The 22,493-nt window shown below is 39.6% G+C and overlaps 1 protein-coding gene across 4 annotated transcripts; it reads right to left on the reverse strand.

The window, feature by feature from the left end:
* Positions 1–1,856: 1,856 nt before the first annotated feature.
* On the reverse strand, positions 1,857–10,035 carry GNPDA2 (glucosamine-6-phosphate deaminase 2). Of its 4 annotated transcripts, none has more exons than XM_074822435.1 (7): positions 9,903–10,035; positions 8,180–8,343; positions 7,789–7,890; positions 7,118–7,300; positions 6,598–6,782; positions 6,328–6,502; positions 1,857–2,899 (listed from the first exon to the last, which is right to left on the reverse strand). In XM_074822435.1, exons 2-7 carry the CDS (start codon positions 8,301–8,303, stop codon positions 2,841–2,843), a joined length of 828 nt encoding a protein of 275 aa, XP_074678536.1. In that variant the 5' UTR covers positions 8,304–8,343; positions 9,903–10,035; the 3' UTR covers positions 1,857–2,840. The 4 variants fall into 4 exon arrangements, with proteins under 4 accessions (XP_074678536.1, XP_074678537.1, XP_074678539.1 ...); XM_074822436.1 differs by having other exon boundaries at positions 7,789–7,886; positions 8,176–8,343; XM_074822438.1 differs by having other exon boundaries at positions 7,789–7,886; positions 8,176–8,343; positions 9,884–10,025.
* Between the last annotated feature and the right edge of the window lie 12,458 nt (positions 10,036–22,493).

A 22,493-nucleotide genomic window follows, 5' to 3' on the forward strand; every position in this document is an offset into this window, starting at 1 on the left:
GCTCTGTACTGAGGAATAAGGCTAGAGATTACCCAAGTAATAAATCTTTATCATAAAGTTGCTCAGTAGGACACATAAAATATGTTACCTAATTAAATGCAAGTTACATGCATGAATAAAGCTGCCTTGAGAATGAGACTAGAACTCAGTCTTTTAGCCTTATAGTCATCTGAAGCAGAAGAAATACAAATTTGTAGTCTAATTCTGAGAAGACTTGCACATGACATCAGTTTTGAGAGCAAGGACTTTAAATGAACTGGTTAGTACTGTTACAGTAAATGAAGCATTAGTCTGACACAAAATGACCTGATTCTATCTAATATATACTTTTTTTTTTTTCTTCTCTTTCCCCTCTCACCTTGGAAACATACTTTAAAATCTTACTGAGAAAAAGGAGAATAAAATGCTAAAGTAGATGTGCCAGGCTAAGTTAGAATTTACTCATTTACTAAAGAACCAATAACTTAAAAGACTTACTGAACTTGAAAATGCTTGCTTTGCCATTTAGATTTTAACAATGGACTGCAGGGTAAGAGGTAATATTTAATGTAACTTACAGTGTTGACTTATTTTTGGTAGTTGACAAGTTTGAAAGGTACTGTCATTGAAAAATTGGTATTTTGTAAGAAAGTAATTGGAAGTATCTTAAGGATGGAAATTATAAAAAGTGTAGTAGTATAAAAATAAAGTGAAGTTGTAAATTTACAGGGCCTAGAGTAGAATCCTACATCCCATGGAATTCATAACTTTTTTCTAAAAGTTTAACAGAAACTGGAAAACCACTGAAGAGGCAGAAACTGTCTTAGACCCATTCAGACAAGTACAGGTACTACTGTACTAGTATTTAAACTGGCTTGTGTTTCACAGAAATTCCAGTAGTTATGAAGGGAGATACTAATTCTGTGGTCTCACACATCTTGAGAGAACACAAAAAAGGGCTTTAGTTAGTAAGGTTGCCAACAGAACTGAAAGGTGCTCTGGACTAAAGAACAAAAATAAGGAGTTGCAAGGAAGAAAAAGCTTTTAGAAGTCACAGGATATAAAAGCTATGGATTTCCACTCACACTTCAACCTAAATTCTACTGTTTCCTCAATAGAATTCCCAAATTTGCCACAAGATGGATCATGGTCATTAAGATAAAAACATGCTTGAATTCCTTTAACAGTAACCTAAATTCAAGATTATTTTTCAATCTCACACTTACGTATTTTGTAGGTAATCTGCTACATGTAACAGCACCCTCCTGAAGCACAGTCTCTTAAACTTTTCCCCCTCAATGTTGCATTATATGTTTCAAAAACATTAAGTGCAGAAGTTGTCTCTTAAGCCTGAAAGCCTGTTTTAAATCTGTGCTTGTTCAATCTGCTGTTCAGAACTGAAACACTAGGCCTGCCTTCTCAGACTGCTCTGGACAGAAGGATGGAAGAATGTGTAGTTTCATAGAATCTTAGAACAGTCCAGGTCTGAAGGGACCTTGAAAGATGGAAGCTTTCCACGGGAAAGGTAAGCCTAGAGGAGATTATCTAGCACCCTGTCCAATTGCATCTTGAAAAACCTCTGGCACTGGGGACTGTATCACATCCCTGGGGAGGTAATGTGGTTTGCAGTAAAGGCTACCTGCCTTTCATCTAGGTGAAAAGTTAAATCGCTGAAGTTATGCTTTGTTGCACTTTCTGCCACTGAGTATTTAACACAGGGGCATGCTCCACCAACTCCCCCCCCTCCCAAAGTCTAAATCAATACACTCTTAACTTCCCCTCCTTAGGTAGAAGGAGGCACAAATTCCTAATATCTCCCTGAAACCCTGAAGCATTTGTTCACATCAGAATTTATATTAGAAACAAAACAATTTAAGTTATAGATTTATATTTGTTTTACTTATATTCAAAGTAGGAAATAACATTCCTTGTAACAGCTCAATGTTTATAATGATACAGTAAGAGGTAACTATTGCAAAATGATTAACAGTTGACTTTAAATGATTATGTGTTAAACTTGCAGACATATTCCTGTCAATTAACCTCTTTTCAGGCATTTAATAGTAACATCAATGGTACAATTAAACAGGTACCTCCAGAAATGAACATTTAGATTTTTCCTTATGTATAAAGCTCAGTTACCAAAAATATAAAAATCCTAAAGTAATTTGAAATACATGAGAGGAAAAAGTGCTATGGCAGAAGTTTAATGTTTTTATCTGTGGAATAAGTTATAACTTTCAAGAATTTGGTGCATTTTTAGGCACTGTTTTTGTATTTTTATTTGCCTGAATTGTACAGCAGGACTTGAGATGCCCAAAAACTGTTTTAAGATAAATTTAAGGCAACCAAGTGCAAAAGCTCAGTGTACATTAGATATATGTAAACAGAACATTTCATCGTAGAAATTGTACAACTATTACAAGTCCATAGTATTGACAAAGGCCAAAACCATTCTGCCTAGAGACACAAATGCAAAACATAGTTACACTAATCAAGCCAAAACCTACAAATTCCTGGAAATAAAATACCATTTTCTTCAACACAAGGCAGATGCATTACACTGCTGTGTGAGAATAAGTGCTCTGCTTTTCCCCCCCCTACATAACATGCAGTATCCCACAGGTTTGTTCTGTTCCATTTATGTACCAGCCAACAACAGAGCTCCAAATGTTAAAGCAAAATGCACAACACAGCAAACACATGGAATGTGAATGTACAGATATTGGACCTTTTAAAAAAATACAGTACCTAGGATTCCCCATTTTAAACAGTTTTCAGCATATTGCATAGCAGTGAACTCATCTGCTACCTAAAACTGTTGCTGTTGACCCACATGGAGCTCCTCTTCAATTCTTCTTTCAGTTTTCTTTCATACTGTACAGTGGGTCCACAAGCTTATTGTGCACATGCATTAAACCTTGGGGGGGAAAGCAACAATGCCAGCTTTACATTAGTTATACTTTTTCAACATGTCTTTCTATCCACATTTTTATCTGGAGTTTGCTTCAAAGTATACATTTTAAGTAGTTCACTGAAAAGAACAACAATGGCTGAAGTAGTTTAAAATCAGAAGATAAAAGACAACATATATATTCCTGTATCACCTGAATACTATTGACAACTGCAGTATAAAGCAAGCAGGGATGAGACAGTTCTCTGATAATAATCTGTCCAAAAGTATATCTGGAATACTTCAAATGAATTGAATACATGAGATCCACCCATTCTTTTCTTTGTATTAAAAGCTGCATAAACAGCAACATAGAATTCCCTTATACCACAATGTGTCATAGAAATCAGATGTACTGATACTTTTACAGCTTGAATTGCAGTGTTCTAGCATCGTGGTATTACTGTCTTTGTAATTAATAGTATACTTGTGGTCCTAGACAGGCAAAACTAAACTAAAAGTATCCAGACCGTTAATGCAGATTCAGAACTTCAGTAGTTCAGCTGTTTTCTATTCTAGCTGGGCTTTTTTTTGGTCATATACAAGTCCTCCTAATCACAGCTATGGATAGTATTTTTTTTTTCCTATTCAGATACTTCCGTTTTGGAAAGTGCTGGAGAACAGAGCAATAAAAGAAGGTGCTTCTTTCTTACTTTGTTACAACTTAATAAAAATGTTACCTACATCTAGGTATGTATGAGATTCAGTCAGTTGTATGTTTTAACCTCATTTCACCTTGAGAACTAATAACAGTACCTGATCAGTGTTCACTACCTGCAAAGTAGAAGTCCATTTCAGCACCAAACTAAAGATTAACTTATAAAATTACAAATTTAAGTAATATGGAACTTTAAAAGTAGAGAGATCTTTAAAACCACGAAAGAAGTCTGACAGTAGTGCACATTTTAGTGATTATCTATGGCAAAGAATATTCAAATACCTTTGCTACATGATGCATGTAGTGGCAAACTTAAGTGTCACTGCAGCAGTGTGAAATTTGAGTAACTATACAATCTGAGGTCATTACTGTAGGTGACCACAACAAAAGACATTTTATGCAGCATCTATTTCTAATCAGTGTGTGATTTAATATATAGCGCAGATGTTACTATTTCCTTCTCCACTTGGTGACACATTCAGTCATGCTAAACAGCCAACACACCTATAACTGATTCGAGAACCGAGCTCATTTTGTCTCTAGAGGTAATGCCTTAGCTTCAGATACTTGTGCAAAAAAAAAAAAACCCCAAACCTTAGAAGGCAACTTAAAGAACACAGTTTCTTAGATTTCATGAAGGATAACTATTGGGCTGATGTACACAGGAAAGATCAAGTCTAATACTTCTCAGTTTAACAGTAAGTGCAAAAATATTAAGTATATACATTTGATACAAAAGCCATTTGTACTGAAAGTAACAGCTGCACACATTACTCAAACTAGAACAGTATGTTGAACTTTAAAGCATTTCACATCGTACCAGTGTTCTTTTCTAAATAAGGGAAATGAAAAGGAGATGATTACCCATTTCCTAGAGGCATGAAAAATGCTTACAAAGTATTGCCTCTGCCATATTTAATGAAGGATATTTAAATCCTGTTAGTGACATTGTTTCAGAAAAGTTAAAAACAAAAGGTTTTTTTAAAGGTAGGCACCAGAGTCCTTACTTAATAGATGCTAAAACAACTATTTCAAAGGAAGGTCTCACTGTATATTCAAGTATGCTTTGAATAATCAGATTTCTGCATACAGTTTTAAAAGCATGCACAAGTGTGGAAAAAACTATCCTGACGACTTATTTGCAGACTAATTAGTAAATTCAAAATTCATTTTCTGCTTTAGTCTGCAAAAAAGTTACCTTTCCCTTTTCCAATAAGAACGTAAGTACACCTGATAATTGTAGCCTCTAATAGGTTTCCAGACAGTTAAGAAAAAGTGGAGTAAGATTAGTTACTAGTCAGTATGGTACTTGATTATCAAAAAAATCTGAAGTTTCATGTAGTATCTTGAGATTTTTTTAAATGGTGAAAAATCTCAGTGAATAGCTACCACAATAAGCAGTATTAAGAACTACCTAACTTCCTAAGAAGTCTAACCTGAAGATCAAAATTCAGAAATAATTCCAAATTTGACCCACATTGATTTCACCTCCATCTTAAAAGGGGAAAAATCTCACTGATTTGAGAGTAGGTAAAATTAAGCAAGTTTAAAGTAAACAACCGTTTTAAGAATTCTATTGCTCTGTATTACTGGGTAATTAGTGTGACACAACAGCACACATTCAAATGCTGTAGCTGTAGCCCTTGATTTAAAACAATGTTCAATATCATTGATACCTACATTGGTTTATATCTTTCCCAAGGAAAGCTTTTGTTTATACTCTAAACATTATCCTGTATTTCATATATCCAAGCATTTAGAAGTTTAACTATGAAAACAACAAGTACTATCTAGCAGTGTGATACAGGTAAAGACTAACATGCCACACGCCCCAGTACATAGCAGAAAAAAGCATACTGAAAAAATTCAAAATTAACAAGTTGGCCACAAGTGATATCAGGATAAAAATCACATTAATGCCAGAATTGCAATCTAAAACATATGGACACTAGTGATAAAATGCTCTAAAAAATAATTTCAGAAATTGCAACCTTCATCTAAGATGCCTCAACTACTACAGGTATCCATGCTAGTGAGCAAGATGACTGATTTACACAATTGCATTTTCTGTGCTAGTATAGTTAGGAGAAAACAAATTTTCTCAGCTTCTACAGTCTCACTGAAACAGAATTCATATCTAGGAAGTCTCAATTACTATCAAAAATCCCAACTTAAAGAAAGTTTGCCTTAATATACCTACTACAAATATGAAAAGCACAACAGAAGTGTGCAATGTATTCAAAGTCAGTATAGATTGTTACACTAATTGCACTGTATAAAAAGTGTCCACAGGTGGCTTCAAAGTCTGTATCACACATTTGAGGTTTGCTAGACAGCACATTACAGCACATAGCAAAAGCAGCATGAAAATATATCACGTTTAATAAATGTATCAAGTTTTAATTGAAACTTTCCAGTATATTTAAGACTAGTATTCTGGAACACCAGACTGCTGCTGGTTTACAGACAGTTGAAGATTACTAAACTATCATTTCAAATTGGAAGCAAAGGAAGTATTTTTCCAAAGTAGATTTGTCAGGAATGTAAGGAACACAAGTTATGCCTCCTAGCACTTTTCCATTCACAAGAAACAAGTTAACATTTAGTATTTTTAATATATAGCATTATACACTAGCTACTATAAACTGTTGACTTAGACTTAAATCAATATAATTTAAAATTTGGGTGTTTTTTTTTTTTTTTTTTTTAAATGTGTAACCTCTGATTCAGTGCTCACCTTTAAAGTACTTCACAGTTTTAACTCTTAGTTCTAAAGTAGCATCTTCATCACACACAAAGATAGTACGAGGGTGTTGCTGGAAAGCAGAAACTGTCCACATATGGTTGACTCCTTCTTCAATTGCTTTGTACAGTGCAAAAGCCTTATGTGCGCCTGTTATAAGAATCATCACCTGCAAAACAAAGGTCTCTTTACTTTCAATCCCAGTATCAATACCAACCAGTCTTGAAAACAGATACATGCAACTTGAACTAAGTGAGTTCTTACTTCTCTAGCATCCATCACTGTACCCACACCAACTGTTAGCGCCATAGTTGGTACTTTAGATAAGTCTCCATCAAAGTATTTAGCATTTGCCAAAATGGTGTCCATTGCTAAAGTCTTTAATCTTGTTCTTGAAGACAAACTTGATCCGGGTTCATTGAATGCAATGTGGCCATCTGGACCAATGCCTTTTCAAAGTTAAAAAAAAAGTAAATCATTCCAGACCTGCGAGCCAACACATATCCTCAAACATTGTAAATGAATAAAGAAGTTTTAGGACTCATTCTTTCCTTTTGGTTACCCATTTTCAATAAAAAAAACCATTCAAAACTTCATTGAAATTAAGTTATTACAAACTTGGACACCAATCATTCTGTTTTGGTATTTATACTGATTCTTTGTTAGTCACAGAACTTTGACACCGTAACTGAAAAAACTGCGTTTAGCTAAGTTATGAAAATAGTGATTAAAGAGTCAGTGTATTTGTTTGAATTGCAACGAACAATAGAGCACTTCCTCATACCTCCGACAAAAAGATCAATCCCCCCTGCTTCTTCAATTTTCTTTTCAAATGCATCACATTCCGCCTGTAAGTCTGGAGCGTTCCCATCAAGGATATGAGCGTTATTTGGATCTATGTCAATATGTTTAAAGAAGTTATTCCACATATAGGAATGATAGCTCTCCGGATGATTTCTAGGAAGCCCTGAAATCATTTAGAGTGAAATTAACATATTACAAGATTTAACCAAACAGCCTTAATTCTAGCCTCTGTGTAACCAGTGTAGGGCACATGCAGGGCAAACTTAAGTCTGATTAAGTAATATTTGAAATTATAATGAGAAGATAGATTTGCTGTTGGCATGCAAAAGGCAACTGTTTACATTCCCTCTGCATACATCTTATTACAAAGGATGTAAAGTATTAAAAAAAAATGCAGTCACAATATTACACGACAACATGCTTTCTACAGAAACACTGTGAAGCACTGAACTTAGCCCAGGATCCACCTGTTTATTATTTGCATTTTTGGGGATAAAAGAATAGAGAAAAACCCTTAAAATGATCCCATGGGCAGAAGTCTACATACAAACATACTCGACTGACCTTCTGCTTTGACAAAGTATTTAACATTTTTAATAATGGAAAAAAATTATCAGTATAGTGTGTTCTCAAATAATTAGCACATCTTACCTACATATTCATCCATGTTGAAAGTCTTTACATATTTGAAAGAGAGATCTCCATTCTTATGATATTCTATCAGCTTTTTGTAGCATCCCAAGGGTGTACTCCCTGTTAAATAAAGTTTTTCTACTGTTCTATGTATCCACGCATTCTCAGTGTATTTAAATCTCTTAATAGTCAAATTTTGCTACAATGCTTTTCAACATAGAAGAAATTTGTTATTTCTCAGCTTCTCAAACTTTATCACAATTTTTTACACAAATAAAATCCATATTTAAAAATACATTGTATTATCAAAAATATATATGTGTTCTTATAAATACTACGATACATAAATAAAACGATACAAACATAGTTCTTGGTTTAGTCATTTGCATAGGCTTTCAGTAAAACTTGCCTGTTGGTAGACCAAGTGTGAAATATCTTCCTTGACTTGGCTTGAATTGAATAATACGGTTACAGATGTATTTTGCTGCCCATTCACTAGCCTGATCATAATCTTCAAGAATTACTAGCCTCATTACGGCAGTGAGAAACTTGTACGATAAAAGAAACTTAAACCTGGAGAAAATGTGAAAGATTTAAAAATAAGCACCATATGAATAGTTGTAAAACTCTTAGATTACAGAAGAGATAACAGATTACCTTTTACACTGATGAATTACAGTGGATATAAAATATAAACAGTGGATATATAAATATATTTTACTTGCATAAGTATACTGCACTCCTGCAGTCCTAGTTCAAGCTGGACTGTTGGACAACCAAAAGAAAAGCTACAGAATCCAACTGATAGGTTACAGGCAAAATATTTATTAAAATTCAAAGACTAATTTAAAGTAACTTGCAGGACAAAGCTAAAACAAAATATAAACGAGCCATTTTGAATTTCAACCTCTGAATGAGTTGTTACTGTTAGAAAAGAAGAAATACTCTGCTTGAAATAAAAGCAAACAAATAAGTAAACAAACACTGAGATTAACTCCTGTTTCTTATGATCAGCTGAATGCCTAAAATTTCAAAAATAAGGCCCAGAATAACACCATGCTTCTATATTCAAAATACATAATTGGAAGTAAACAATTAAAACTCCTCTCACTCCCATTCTAGCTCCTTAACAATGCTTCAGTAAGTTTACTAATCTGAAAAAAAAAAATTAAAGCATTAAGAGATATTTGAAAGCTTCACAATTCATAGGAAAAAAAATACTTATGAGGTCACATTTTCTCTTTTCAACATAACTTTAAAAAGAAGCCAGACTGTTATTCTTTATAGGCTCTAATTTCAAGTACAAATATATCAACTATTAAGATGAGTATCTAGAAAACAAGCTTGGCTGTTAAAAGTACATGAGCATCTCTTGCATTTAAGTGAAACTCATTTGCCCACACCAGTCAGGTAACTGAGGCTCTCTAGCCACTCTGCTTGCTATCTGTTACTCTTCTCTCAGGTCAGAGCGTGTTTGGCATTAGCCAGAAAACAACACAGCTCTCAGAAGCCTAAAGCCAACTAAGTGCCAAACCACCACTAGCTCACACTACTTTCAGTTGACCCAAAATGAGAGGCCAGTTTTAGAAAAACTGTGAATTAAAACTACAGCAGTACTTAACAGGGCAATATCTGCTCGTCCCACTGAACAAGGAAGGAAGAGAACACCACCTTGTGTTGACTCTGCTACTTCCTCTCCCTGGAGAGTAGAACCGTGACAAGTCAAACTCACCTTTGCAGAGGAAACGCTATTCCACAGGTACGGAAAAAGTTAACACTCACATTTCCTCAAGGAAGACAGAAAAACAGGCCACCAGAAAGAGATCCCTCGGCTCTAGGTAGGCCTCATAAAGCTTTAACCATTTCACCCAGGGAACACGATGATGTTCTCTAAGAGGAGCGACCCGCGAGCGGCACCAGAACGACCGCGGATTTCCGGGGGTTTGGTGAATCTACACTGTTAGAGGCAGAGACCTACTGGCGGGCCGGACCTCCCCACCCAGGCGGCCCCAGGCCCCGCGGCCTCTCCCCACCCACAGGCCCGCGGGCACCGCCCCACCCCGCACGGCCGGCGCAGGGCCCAGCCTCACCCCATCAGCAAGCGCGACCCTACCCTGCCCGGCCCCGCTCACCCCGGGAGGCCCCGCAGCGGTCACAAGCGGCACCGGGAAGGAGGACGAAGACCTCCGCCCGCCGAAGCGCCAGCCAGCACCAGCCCCTCCGCCACCAACGGAACCCGGCCCGCAACCCGGAAACACCTGGCGGCGACCGGATACAACGTCACGGGTGGGCGGTGCCCCGCATGCGCGGGGCCGGCGGCCTCGTCTAGGCGGGTTTTCGGGGCCGTGGGTGTATTTTTTCACGCTTCGCCTGGTGCCCACTATAGCGTTGGGACATCAGTGAAGGAGCAGCCTACCCTCAGGGGAGCGCCTAGGAAGCTGCTGGTGGCTTGGAGTGGGTAAAGAGTGCTGCAAAAGGGCTAACCTGCTTTGTAGACTATGCTAGAGTAGGGTTTTTGCATAAGGCCTTTACTTAGAGCTCCTGTTTTGGGGGAAGCAGGTGGCACACTGAGATCTTAATGAGAAAAGTTCACTTAACTTAGGTATTTGCTTGAAGCAGCTACAAAAGAGGCTCTTCATTGTTATTGCAGAAATTATAGGTAAAACATCAACGTACTGCTTTAAAAGTAGTCAAGTAATTTTGTAGATATAGCTAAGCTATAATCTAAACAGCTATGGTGAGATAGATCTTGCTGGTTGGAAAAGAGTTAATAGTCTTAAAGAGTGCTTCTTCAGAACTGAGTAGGGAAACAAGGAGAGGACGCAAAAAAAGAAAGCTGCATGATTCTGAATATATGTGTATGCTTATGCTGTAGGTTTCACTGAGGCCTTACCATATTAGAAAATAAATATGTTCACTGGGCAGGAGTATAACTGACTGAGGAAAGGGATCGTGATTGAAGGCTAAAGGGAGAGGGGGTGTAAAAAAAAAAATCTGGAGTCATACTCACATGAACATAATAATACATCTTCTGGTAACCTGGCTAGAAGTACTGCAACATAGTTTAGAAAGATTTAGTAATGCTTTGCAAAGGGCATGAAAGGTGCATTTGCAAACTTGTGAAGAGAAATATATCTGATTGGAGTCTCAGGGTCTTAGCCGGCAACCAATAAAAATATCCTTTTGTGAGAGACGAGAAACCAGGACTGTGAGAAACTAAGAAAAGCAGCCTGAGAAAGCAAAAGTTGAGGCTGATCGAAGAAATGCCTCAAACACTCGGAAGACAAAACTGTGAGTCACAGGGTGGATAGTGTGGAGGCTGAAGCTGATAAGGCTGCCCGAATAACACAAGATGCAGCTGGAGGAGGGAGCCCTGTGGAGACAGGACGGCTCTGCATCTGGACAAATGTCAAGGGCCTTCTGTCCAGTGAATGAACTTCACTTCGTTATCCACGAAATGCATATTAAAGTTAACACCCCTCAATATGCTAACGAAGGCTAACATGATCATGCTAATTACATCATCCCATGAAACACCTTACCCCTCCCTGTACATGGGATATGTAGGTATGTGGGTCGACCTAGGGGACGCACCCAAGGAAAGTGTGTATAAATCAAGGGGGGGGGGGGGGGGAGAAAGGGGGGGCCCTGGAGAGTGCAGCGAAGCAAAGAAGACGGATGCCTTCTGGAACCCTCGCTGGTGGGATCAGCACAGAAACCCAGACTGGTGATCTGTATTTCCCCGTTCCCTCTTTTCCCTTTCCCATTAAGAAATGCAAAGCATATTGTATTGCTTGCCACAACTTGCTATATACTTAGCCAATCATCATGTGTTCAGTTAGTACATTGTGGGTAGTTAATAAATGCTTGGACTTGGAGACTTCTTGTCTGCTCCATTGGGGATTTGCGAATCTGAGTCACTTGTCTCATTTTGTGGGGGGGGAGGTGATTTTTGTCAGATTCTTGTCTTTCCCTGCAATATGCTCTCTGCTTACCCAGGGAGGTGGTTGAGTCACCATCCCTGGAGGTGTTTGAAAGACATGTAGATTTGGTGCTTAGGGACATGGTTTAGTGGTAGACTTGGCATTGTTGCATTTATGGTTGGACTCGATGATCTTAAAGGTCTTTTCCAACCTAAATGATTCTGTGATTCTGTCTCCCTCGTCTGAGTGGGACATGACACCTTTGTTTCAAAATCTACCTTTTATTTGAATTTAACTTTCAAATATCAGCAACTTGATTTAGCTAATGCCTATTCTTTTTATAAAGTCTTTATCTCAAAAATTTCACCAGGTCCTAAAGAATATTGTTTTCTCTTGCAGCATTTATTGAGTCATGCTCTGAACCTCCGTGGCTCTCATTGTTTCAGAGTATACTGCAGTGGAGGCTGTGATTTTCAGATTCTGTGTAACAACCTAAGTTTTGCCTCTGGATTTCCATTCTGTTTTTTCCTACCTATATGGACCATGTATAACACTTCAGTGGTAAACAACTTCTGCATATAACAGACTAATTAGTAAGTTTCTTTCATACTACTACACACCTAGGTACGTATGGGCCTGAAATCACATCCCCAGAATTGAAGGGGAGATACTTTTTTTCCCCTGCTGAGTGCTATTCTCCAAAATGTAAGCTCAATGTAAGGGACTACTTAATTATTTTCTCACTTGCAAGTATCCATCAGTGCTTCTCTCTTCATTGGCTCCCTGCTACCCTACTAGGATTGTCTATTCACTTTCTTTTCATCCTTAGTGTTGCCAGCTTGTAGCTGAAGGTAGCAGCAGCAGGCTTCTCTATGTCCCTAAAATCTTTACTAGCTACCCTGATCTCAAGCTGGTCATTGTTTCTGAGGATTTCTACCCTAGCGTACACTTGCTACCTTGACAAGATGGGAATGGAGCATGCCCAAATGGATGGTACAGCAAGAATAGCTGTTTGCATTATTCCCTTTTCCGTTGGCAGAGTAGCATCATTCAACTTTTGGGCTTCCCCTCTCTAATCCGATTCCTAGCTCTACCCTGTAAGTATGACCCTACCATAGATTCCTTATCCTGTTCATCATTGTGAGTGTGAAGTTGTTACAGGAAACAGATCTTTCACACAAGTTCTGTTGGTTTCCACAACTTGAAAACTCACTTTTTTCATCACTAGTGAAAAACTTTAAAATTCAGATAATAGGTTCTGCCATGTTGCGTATTCTCCAGGAGGTCAGAGAGTATATGATGTGCTGTTCTACGCTCAGTGGAGCTTCTTGCACTTTTTTCTGCTGCCTCTGAATTCTGAACAACCTTCTGTGTCTGTTGCCTTCTAGCAAACTTGGCAATATTGTCAGCTACTTCTATTGGACGTGCTCTCAGACAAATTCCCTGTCTTTTGTGAGCATATTCAATTCTGCCTCTCCTTGTTAGTATACTGATGTGTAGGGTATGATTTTTCCATGTAATTCTTCAGATTTTCCTTTCTAATTAGTAGCAGATGCAGAATGCTCTATGTGCACTGAATATTGTTGCTAGCAATTAGGCAAAGTCTTAATTCCTTATTAGGTTTAATTGAGTAGCATAACTAGAGATTTCTTAAAATCTCACAGTCATGGTATTTAAAATCCCAGTGTCTTTATGTTGCTTCTGGAAACACTCTTTCTGTGACTTTTTTTTTTTTTTTTCTTAATGCCCCCTTCTGTTAAGTATTATTTCATTTACTCTAGTCGTGGTGATCTGATTTTTATATATCTGCTATGATCAGGTGGCTTTTATGCAGCTTTTTTAAACCTGTCTTTAAGTCACTAGGAATTTAAACTGGATGTACTTCAATAGTAACCAAGCTGCGTCAGTTTTACCTAAGGTGGGCCACCTGACCTTTGGCTGAATCCAGTCTTTTAACAAGGTAGCTATTCCTTCAGATTGTCTCCTTTTTAGTTTGAAGAACAAAGGATCCTGACCAAAGTTGGGACCTATGAAGGAAAATTACTCAAATGGACACTGACAGCAGGAAAGATTCTGAGAAGAAGCCAGAAAGGTTGCTATGAAGATACTTGCCAAGGCATTAAATGTAGAGGTTGAGAAACAAGTAATTGATGAAAAGACTTAAAAAAAACAAAAAAAAAAAGGATTACCTCTTATCACTGTGCTGAATTAAACTCTTGTCTTGGATCTGGCAGAGATGGAGTTAATTTTCCCCATAGCAGCCCCCACAGTGCTGTGAAGGGTGTTGATAACACACCAGTGTTTTGGCTGCTGCTGAACAGTGCTCCCACAGCATCAAGGCTCTCTCCAACATGCCCCCCTCACCAGTAGGCTGGGGTGGGCAAGATCTTGGGAGGGGACACAGTCAGGAGAACTGACCCAAACTGACCAAAGGGATATTCCACACCATATGACATCTGCTCAGCAATAAAAGCTAAGAGAAAGGCGGAGGAGGGGGGGTATTTGTTATTATGACGTTCGTCTTCCAGAGCAACCCCTACACGTACCGAAGCCCTACTTCCCAGGAAGTGGCTGGACATTGTCTGCTGATGGGAAGTAGAGAATAATCTTTTGTTTTCCTTTGCTTCCATGTACGGCCTTTGCTTTTGCTGTATTAAACTGACCCATGAGGTTTTTTTCCATCTTATTTTCTCCCCCATCCTGTCCTGCTGAGAAGGGCAGTGATAGAGCTGCTTGGTGGTCACCTGGCCTCCAGCTGGGGTCATCCCACCACAATTCTGCTGTGTAACAGGTGTGCAAATCAGGAACAAGGACAGAGAGTAACATAGCAACTGAAAGCTTTTGGAGGGGGATAACTGTATGGGGAGAAGGAGGAAAACTGCAGTGGAGAGAAGACTGGTTTTTTTTTTAAATATTCAGAGGTCTGAAAGAATGTCGAGACAGTGGTAGTTACCCCTGCTACTCCATTTAATGCCACTGGGTCAGTAGTCTTCAGTTTTCCTGTGACTAAAGCATGCTAAATTTCTGGTAACTTCATTTATCTTCTGGACATAAGCCTGAGGGGACTGAATCCACTTGGCAGCTTTGCTTACTGCTTGCAAAGACTGAAGAGAGTTTCTCATGCTCATATATCCCTGTACTTGTCACAGCTTTCTTCAAAGCTTGTTTGGTTAGATCTCACCACATTTCTATGAGCTGGGGAGTACATGGCATGTGACATCGTTTAGTTTTATGTTTTATGCAACAGTCCCACTGGAACCATTTTCCAGTAAAAAAGGAAACATCAGATTCTGTGATGCCAAGAGTATACCAACAGAGACACAAATTAAGCATCTAGCTAGTATTTAGCACCATCTTAACTTTCATAGGCAACGCTTTGAGCCAGTTTGTGAAGCTACACACGGTAAGAGATAAGCACCCTATGCTTTTGTTTTCCATTTCTGTTCTTATTTGCCATGTGTTGGTGCTTCCTACATGGATTCTGGTAGAATCTGTACCAAAACAGACAGTTACCCAGTACCAGCTGGTTCTGAACATAAAAATCGATGGCTACAGAGTAAGCAATAAAGGCGATGAGGGGAGAGGCACATGACTTGAGTATTGTACCATCCCCCTGTTACCTCACTGCTGGTGAACTCTTCCGTTCTTCAAAGTAGGGATTCAGTGATGGAATTTGCTACTCAGAGTACTTTATTTTGCCATGCAGGGAGAGCTGATGCTGATCATCTTCCCATGTGTGTCTGGAGTGCTGGGGTATTTCTCTGCAAGCATCTCTGCCTGAACCAGCAGGCAGACTTGCCTGCTACATTCCCTCCAGGTCAGATCTTTCTCTCATTACTGATGCGAGCATCAGCTGCCTCATAGGTATGAGTGCATAAATTGATGGCTGGCTGTGCTGCTGCAGTGTGGAACATTCTTATGTATTCAGGGATGTTGAGATAAATTTCTGACAGTGCTCTCAGATGATGCTTAAGCCTGTTCCTTTCAGAGTGCAGAGTTTAGATGTTCACAGTTTCTGTCTTTTCTTATCTCTCTCCCCTCTCCTAATCCACTCCTTCCCTGGGCTGAATGAGTGAGCCTTTCCAGCTTTTCCAGGAATATGACTGGGGTGAAATGCATGTAACAGGGAGTTCACTCATCTGGTGTCTTTTGTGAACTGAAATTTCTAAAGGTAGAAATAAAGGGTATTAAGCACAGGGTCCTTTGCAGGCTTAAGACAAAATTCATGCCCTTACTTCAAGCACAGTGTGATGAGGAGACACTTCTTTTTTTTTTTTTTTTTTTTTTTCTTCTCTACAGTGAATCCCTGTCTGGTCTAGTGCTTCATGGAAGTTTTAGAAGACGACTGGTTTTGAGGTCTTTTTGCACGAGGTGCTGTGATAGCCGTTAAGGAGCAAGAGTGAATGACAAGGGATTTGAGTGGGGGTATTTGCTCAGTGTGCTGACTCTTGTCTGCCCAGTTAGGCAGCCTGGTTAAAGCATGGGTCGGCTGATTCAAACCATCTTCAGGACCTTTGCCAGAATGTGATCTGCTGAGTGATGGTGGGAATAAGACATCTGTCCTGGGTGGTTGAATTCTAGCTAATCTTAAGCATCTCCTTCAGAAAAATGTGAATAGCCTGAATATGGAGGTTTATATGGAGTGAATATGGAGTGAATATATGAATATGAAGTCAGATGAATTACAGCCCAGGTGGCAGTGTTTCAAAATTTAGCTGGCATCAGTCATTTCAGATTCTTACATGAACAGATGTTCTGTTTTAACTGCACATATGATGGGAAAATCAGTATTCTGATTATCTTCTCTCAGGAGGTGATAGTGCAGGCACACAGTATATCTGTAGTGCTGTGTCACAATATACCGACAGGTGAATAGATGGCTGCTTGCACTTCTCTGCCTTCCCTGCCATCACGTTTTGAGAGGACAGGGAGTCCATGGTAAAGTGCAGAGGAACGGGAGGGACTGACCCTGATGTTGACTGGTCCATCTAGAATGGCATATTGCCATGTGCTGCATAAAACCAGTGAGAAAGCAGCAGAGGCAGTAGGTGTTTCTGTAGATATTCCTGAGATTGGGCACAAAAATATGCAGGATATGTTTAATACTCCATCCTATTCCAGCTACACCCATGGGAAATAGGTTCCCTGGTTTTGCAGCCAACAGACTTTTTACTAGCTTATCCACAGGCCATCCATCAGGTGAGTGCTTGGACATGTTTCTGGGTATATGTAATTGATGAGTATCGGGGAGCTCCGAGTCCCTAATGCTCCTGAAAATGTTCTCCTTCGACAGTGTTTGTGCAATACTAAACCAGGATTTAAAGTTTCACGCTAGGCTTTCGAAGATGATGGGAGATAACCAGAAAAATCATGCTCAGTGTTTTTTATTAGTACTTGTAAGGAGAATAATGTTGCAACCCACTTTTATGAAACCAACTTTGCCTTTTTTTTAGAAAAGCTTGGAGAGACACCAGAGTTGTAAAACAGCTTCAGGAAATGTAGTTTGGACTTACTGTCTCACAATGTATTGAACAAACTTTTCAAATATCATCCGTTGTGGGTTTTTTAAGATTTTTTTTTTTTTTCTGAAAATGTTATTTCAACAGCCTGACCCGTTCGCCTGCGGTAGGGCGGGGGGCGCGGGGCGCTGCCGCGGGGCGACCGCCAGGTGGCAGCAGGGGACCGCCCACAGGCCGAGCCCAGCCCAGCCCAGCCCAGCCCAGCCCGGCCGAGCTGGGTCAAGCCGCTCCGAGCTAGGCCGAGCCGAGCTGAGCGGGGACAGTTTGTATGGTATTCTTTCTTCAGATTGCTGCTTTCCCTTTACGGACCGTTTCTGCTTCTGCTCTGGTTTTGTGGTCTTCTTAACCTCTGAATTGAGCGTTGCAAATCATTAGTTTAAGTACTCAATGTTACTTTGGGTTCGTTATAGTTTTACTTACTGCCTCGTTTCTTTGCTTCAACAGTTGTCATGAAACGATAATAATCAACTTTATACTCCTTTTAAAAATTATATTATTTTTCTCAGGTAATTTCTTTCAATGTATAGAAACTTGTTTTTGGAAAGGAGGGGTTGGAACTAGATTAAGGTACCTTTGAACCAAAACCATTCTGTGATTCTCTGAAACTGATGGTATTATTTGCCATGTCGGCCATTCAGTCAGGCTACACAGAGGTATGGCTTGAACAGATCAGAAGAATATTTGCACCTAGTTTGCAGAATGTGCAGCAAACTACTGATGGATGTTTATCTTCATTGACTTGGTATTTATTGTGCTACCTTTTCAACCAGAGGCTTTCTGAATCTACTTCACACTTAGCTGCAATAACCCACTGGCAAGTAGAGCTTAGTGCAGTTGCTGAAGCTTGGGTCCTACCTAGGTCATTATTTCCTGAAAGGGAAGATAATGCCCTAGCTGGGAATGTTACAAATGAACTGAGAAAATAGAGAAGGCTTAAACAAATTCTTCTTCCAGGAGCATTCTCTTTTAATCCCTACAGGAGTGGCTGTCTGTCCCCATCTGCTGACTGCACCGTTTGTGGTTGTGTATGTACCTGCTTCCTGCAGTTCCAGAGACAATGCATATCTCCAGGTGAGCCCCAATTACAAACCCTTTTTCTCTCTTAATGCATAGCTGACTTCTTTTTGATGTGATTTTTGTTCTCATATGAGGACCCAGGGATTTCCTACAGGAATGCTGGTGTGTGGCTGAGGTGGTTCCCATCCATCCTACCCCCATCCTGGGACCAGTCAAAACTTCCCTCAGGCTGTGGCACTGGAAATACTGATCATTCTCATCAACTTGTTAGTATAATTTTTACCTTTGAGAGATATAAATTTTTATAAAGTTAAATATTCCCTCTATAAAATTATTTATATGTCCTAAAGCTACCTTAGTCTATTTGGTTTGAGTGGTCATGTGATGAAACATGGGATAAGAGAGGATATTTGGACATGAAAAGCCTCCAGAAAGTATATTTTTATTGTACCAAACAGAAATAGCCCATTATTTTGACTCATCTGATTTATATTGCCACCTCTCAAGCTAAAGGGGTGGTGATCAGCAGGCAGAGGAGTTGAAAGACCTAAGGCCAGAATTGTCCCTGACTCTGCATCCTTTATTTCTTTAACAAAGTCCTTGTAGAGCCAGGCTTTCCAAATACGTATTCTTTTTTGAAGATCTAAAAATATATAGAAGGCAACCCATTTACTTCAAAACCTATAAATTCTATTCATTTTCTAAAGGTGGGATAATACTGACACAAAAGACAGAATATGAGAGAGTGTGCATGTCTTAATTCACCTCAAGGTTAGTGCAGTTTGAAAAGGGAAATAAATTTGTGGTTGACATTACCTTTGGCTTTAAATGTTGTTTTTAGCAGGCACTCAGGGAAGCTTGAAACTATGCCAGGACTTGGCTTAGGTAGGCAGAGCAGCCAGAAAAGGTCCACCACTCCAGCACCTCCTGCATCTTCTAGGACCACACAGAGGCAAATCACATAGTCACAGAGTAGGAAAGGCAGGAAAACATGGACAAATGCTTAGGATGGCTACTGTCTGCTGAGCTCTCAACACTTGGAGTTGCACCCGCAGACAATTTGACAAAAATTGCCCTGTAGGCATGGATGTAATGGCAGTGTAGGCATGGCCAAACGACTCACCGGAGTAGGGCTTAAGGTATGTCACCCGTCTTTCGTTAAGTTTGCACACAAGAGTGTGCCTCTCCATGATCAGTGTGCCATCCTTAAAGATCACACTTATTCCACCTTCCTCTCATAGTCTTCGTCTCTTGGGGCTTTACCATGCTTGATGTCTTCCTCTGGAAGGAAGGATAGGGCTTCTCCTAGTCTTCCTTTGAACCATGTAGACAACTGCTACAGACAGTTTTCAGCACATAATTTGTCTAGCTGCATATAAAACTAGTCCCAGGCTTCTAGAGCTGTCACATTGCTTGTTGGTGTCAGGTTATTTCCATTATGCTGGGCAACATTTATGACAGTGCCCCGTTTCAGTTAATTTGTATGTTATTAGATATGAATGTTTTGCTGGTTAGAGGAAAACTCATTCTTTGTGCTGAACTCCTTTCAGAAATTTCAGATTGGTTGCTGCCTGTGTTTTGTGGGACAACAGCTAGTACATGGGGAGCTCTTTTCTTCAGGCTATCTAGCACTCCCCCAGGATGTTTAGATAATGCAGAAAACAGGCTGCATATTATCTATATTATCTTCTGTAGCTTTCCTGAGGGGCAAGGGGTACTTTGAGAGAGTACAGGACATACTCTGGGAGTTGGGATGACCTACAGGTTTGTGCTTGTGCTTGTTTGGCTTGTGCTGCATACAAAGCTGTGGTAAAACTCACTCTGCCGTGTTGATCCTGCTCTCGCTATAGGGTTTTTACCTTGGAAGGACAGGAGACTGTGCTTGTGGTAATAAGATTGTGAACAGAAAACAAGGTGGGGCAGACTCAGGCCGGATCTTAACATGAGGTAGACCTGCCTGTACTGATTATTTGGATAAGTGTATTCAGCATTTTCAAAATGTTTTCCTCTTTTCACCTGTGCAAAAAAAGATGTGAATTAAAAAGGGTGCACATTTGTGAGTGATGATAGCACAAAACTTGCAGAAGCATTTCTTGCCGTTTGCTTTAAAACTCAATAGATTGAAACAAAAATCTGCCAGGATGGTTAATCTCTGAATTTTATTAGCGTTATTCCTAGAATGAGTGTCCTCCTCTAATAGAAATGAGCCTGTATTTCTAATTGCTTGTTGTCACATCTGCACCTCTCTGCTTTTCATACTCTGGTAAGCTTATAAAACCTAACTAGGAAATAAAAAAGCGTTTTAATACTGCGATATGTATGTGATTCCATGAGGCAAATGAAAGTAGGGGGTGCTCTGAATGTGAATGATGGTTGCAAATTGTGATTTTTAGCTGTTGGTCTGGTTTGTGGTCGGAGCTGTTGGAACTTACATGTGGCACGTGTGGCTGCTTGCACTCTGAAATTTAGCCTCATGCCTGTGTTGCTACAACTGACATCTGTTTCAGTAACCTGCAGCCAATGTTCCCCATGAGTTTCTGTAATTGCTGTTGGCAATTGGCACAGCCAGATTATGTCTAGGAGTAGATGCTCCTGCTGATTTCAATTTAGGCAAGGCATGAATCCACAAACAATAAGCCACAAACAGTTGGAAGAAGGCAGCTCTTAACCGATTTACTGATGTATAGTAGGAATGTACTGATAACAAATCACATGGACTTTTTTTGCATACAGATGACCACTTGCTTAGTGAAGACCTTCTCCAATCATTCTGGGGATATGTCAAATGCTCTGCCTAAGAATAAGGGACAGTTATCTCCATCCTTTCAGCCGCTTCCAATTCAAGAACAAATGGCACACACAATGCTAAATTCCTTTCCCATCATAAAACCATCTACTGGGCTAGATGGACCTTTGGTTTGACTCAGTACAGCTGTTCTTGTATTCTTATAAAAAAGAAATTAAAATTTACTGGCTTGCAAACTTATCTACAGATAGGAAGCATTCTTGACACAGCAGAAGCCAACTGAGAAGAACATACTGTTGGTCAATGCTGTGGAAAAACAGTGTAAGCTGGAAATACAAAGAAAAGTTGAGCAACCCTAAGAGAAAAGTGAAGATGGGCTCACAGGAGAGAATCACTGGAGAGAGGAGGCGATACAGAGAAGAAGAATGGCGCTACTGCCTCCAGAATGGAAAACCCATCATGTGTGGGTTGGGTGTCATCTCTGTGCACAGTGACCCAAAAAGAATTTTGTGTCAATGTTTAAGTTACATGGTGGCCTCTTACAGGTTTTCAGCCATGCACATGCATTTAATTTGCAAAGTCTTTTACCTGTACAAGTTTCACTGTGCTTTTTGTACTACCCCACCTCAACTAGTGAACTTCCCCAAGAGAGATTGCCTGACCTCCTCTTTTTCCAGTTCATCCTTCTGCTTCCTCATTAAAGCCCAAATGTACTGGTTTCCTTTTCTTCTCCAGTTCCCAGTTTAAGTGCCTCCTAGCGCCACCTCTCCCCTGATTCACAGGGCAGCCAGTCTGCATGACCATATTGGTTTGTGGGGCAATGGATGTACACAACAAGCTATGTCCCCCCTTCAGTGAGAGGTAATGGGCTGGGCAAGAGACCCTCCAAATCTGGTACTCCCCACTTGAGTCCCAGCTGCTGACACGCTGGTAGAGCAACATATTTAGGGCAAGCAGGAACTAAACAGTTACATATTTTGCCACATAGTCCCCGAGGTTGTTCTGAAAGCCATAGCACTTGCTTGAAATGTACATCTTCCCTGCATGTCTCCCAAGTTGGGACACCCCAGACTTTTGGCTTGTAAATTCTTCTGATGATCCTCCAGTGCAGAGGATCACAAAGAAATGTTATGCTGTGTTATTTAAGTCTGAAAGTTTCACTTGGACAGTAATTGTAAAGTAATATTCTGATTCAGAGAAGGATTTGTCAAATCATTTGTAATCCACATTTCCTAGCCTGCATTTTGTATTTATTCATGTTGTTCATATGGAAATAAGCAGAAAAAATGAGAAATTGTTGCTGTGTTTTGCTTTGTTGTGTTTTGGGATTTTTTTTCCCCTTGGACCTAATTACTGTTATATGGGAAAAATGTGCACTTTTCCTTGCAGTGAATAATTTATAGAAATTGCTTGTGCATCTTATTTTTCTGATTTCCTAATTCTGGTCGCTGGTGACCTGAAAGATGTTCCATGAAAAGCTATTTTGTTTCCTGTGGCCTCTTTCTGTGGTCAGCTGCA

The sequence above is a fragment of the Strix aluco genome, chromosome 4 (genome assembly GCF_031877795.1).
Source record: "Strix aluco isolate bStrAlu1 chromosome 4, bStrAlu1.hap1, whole genome shotgun sequence".
In the NCBI taxonomy this organism is placed as follows: Eukaryota; Metazoa; Chordata; class Aves; order Strigiformes; family Strigidae; genus Strix; species Strix aluco.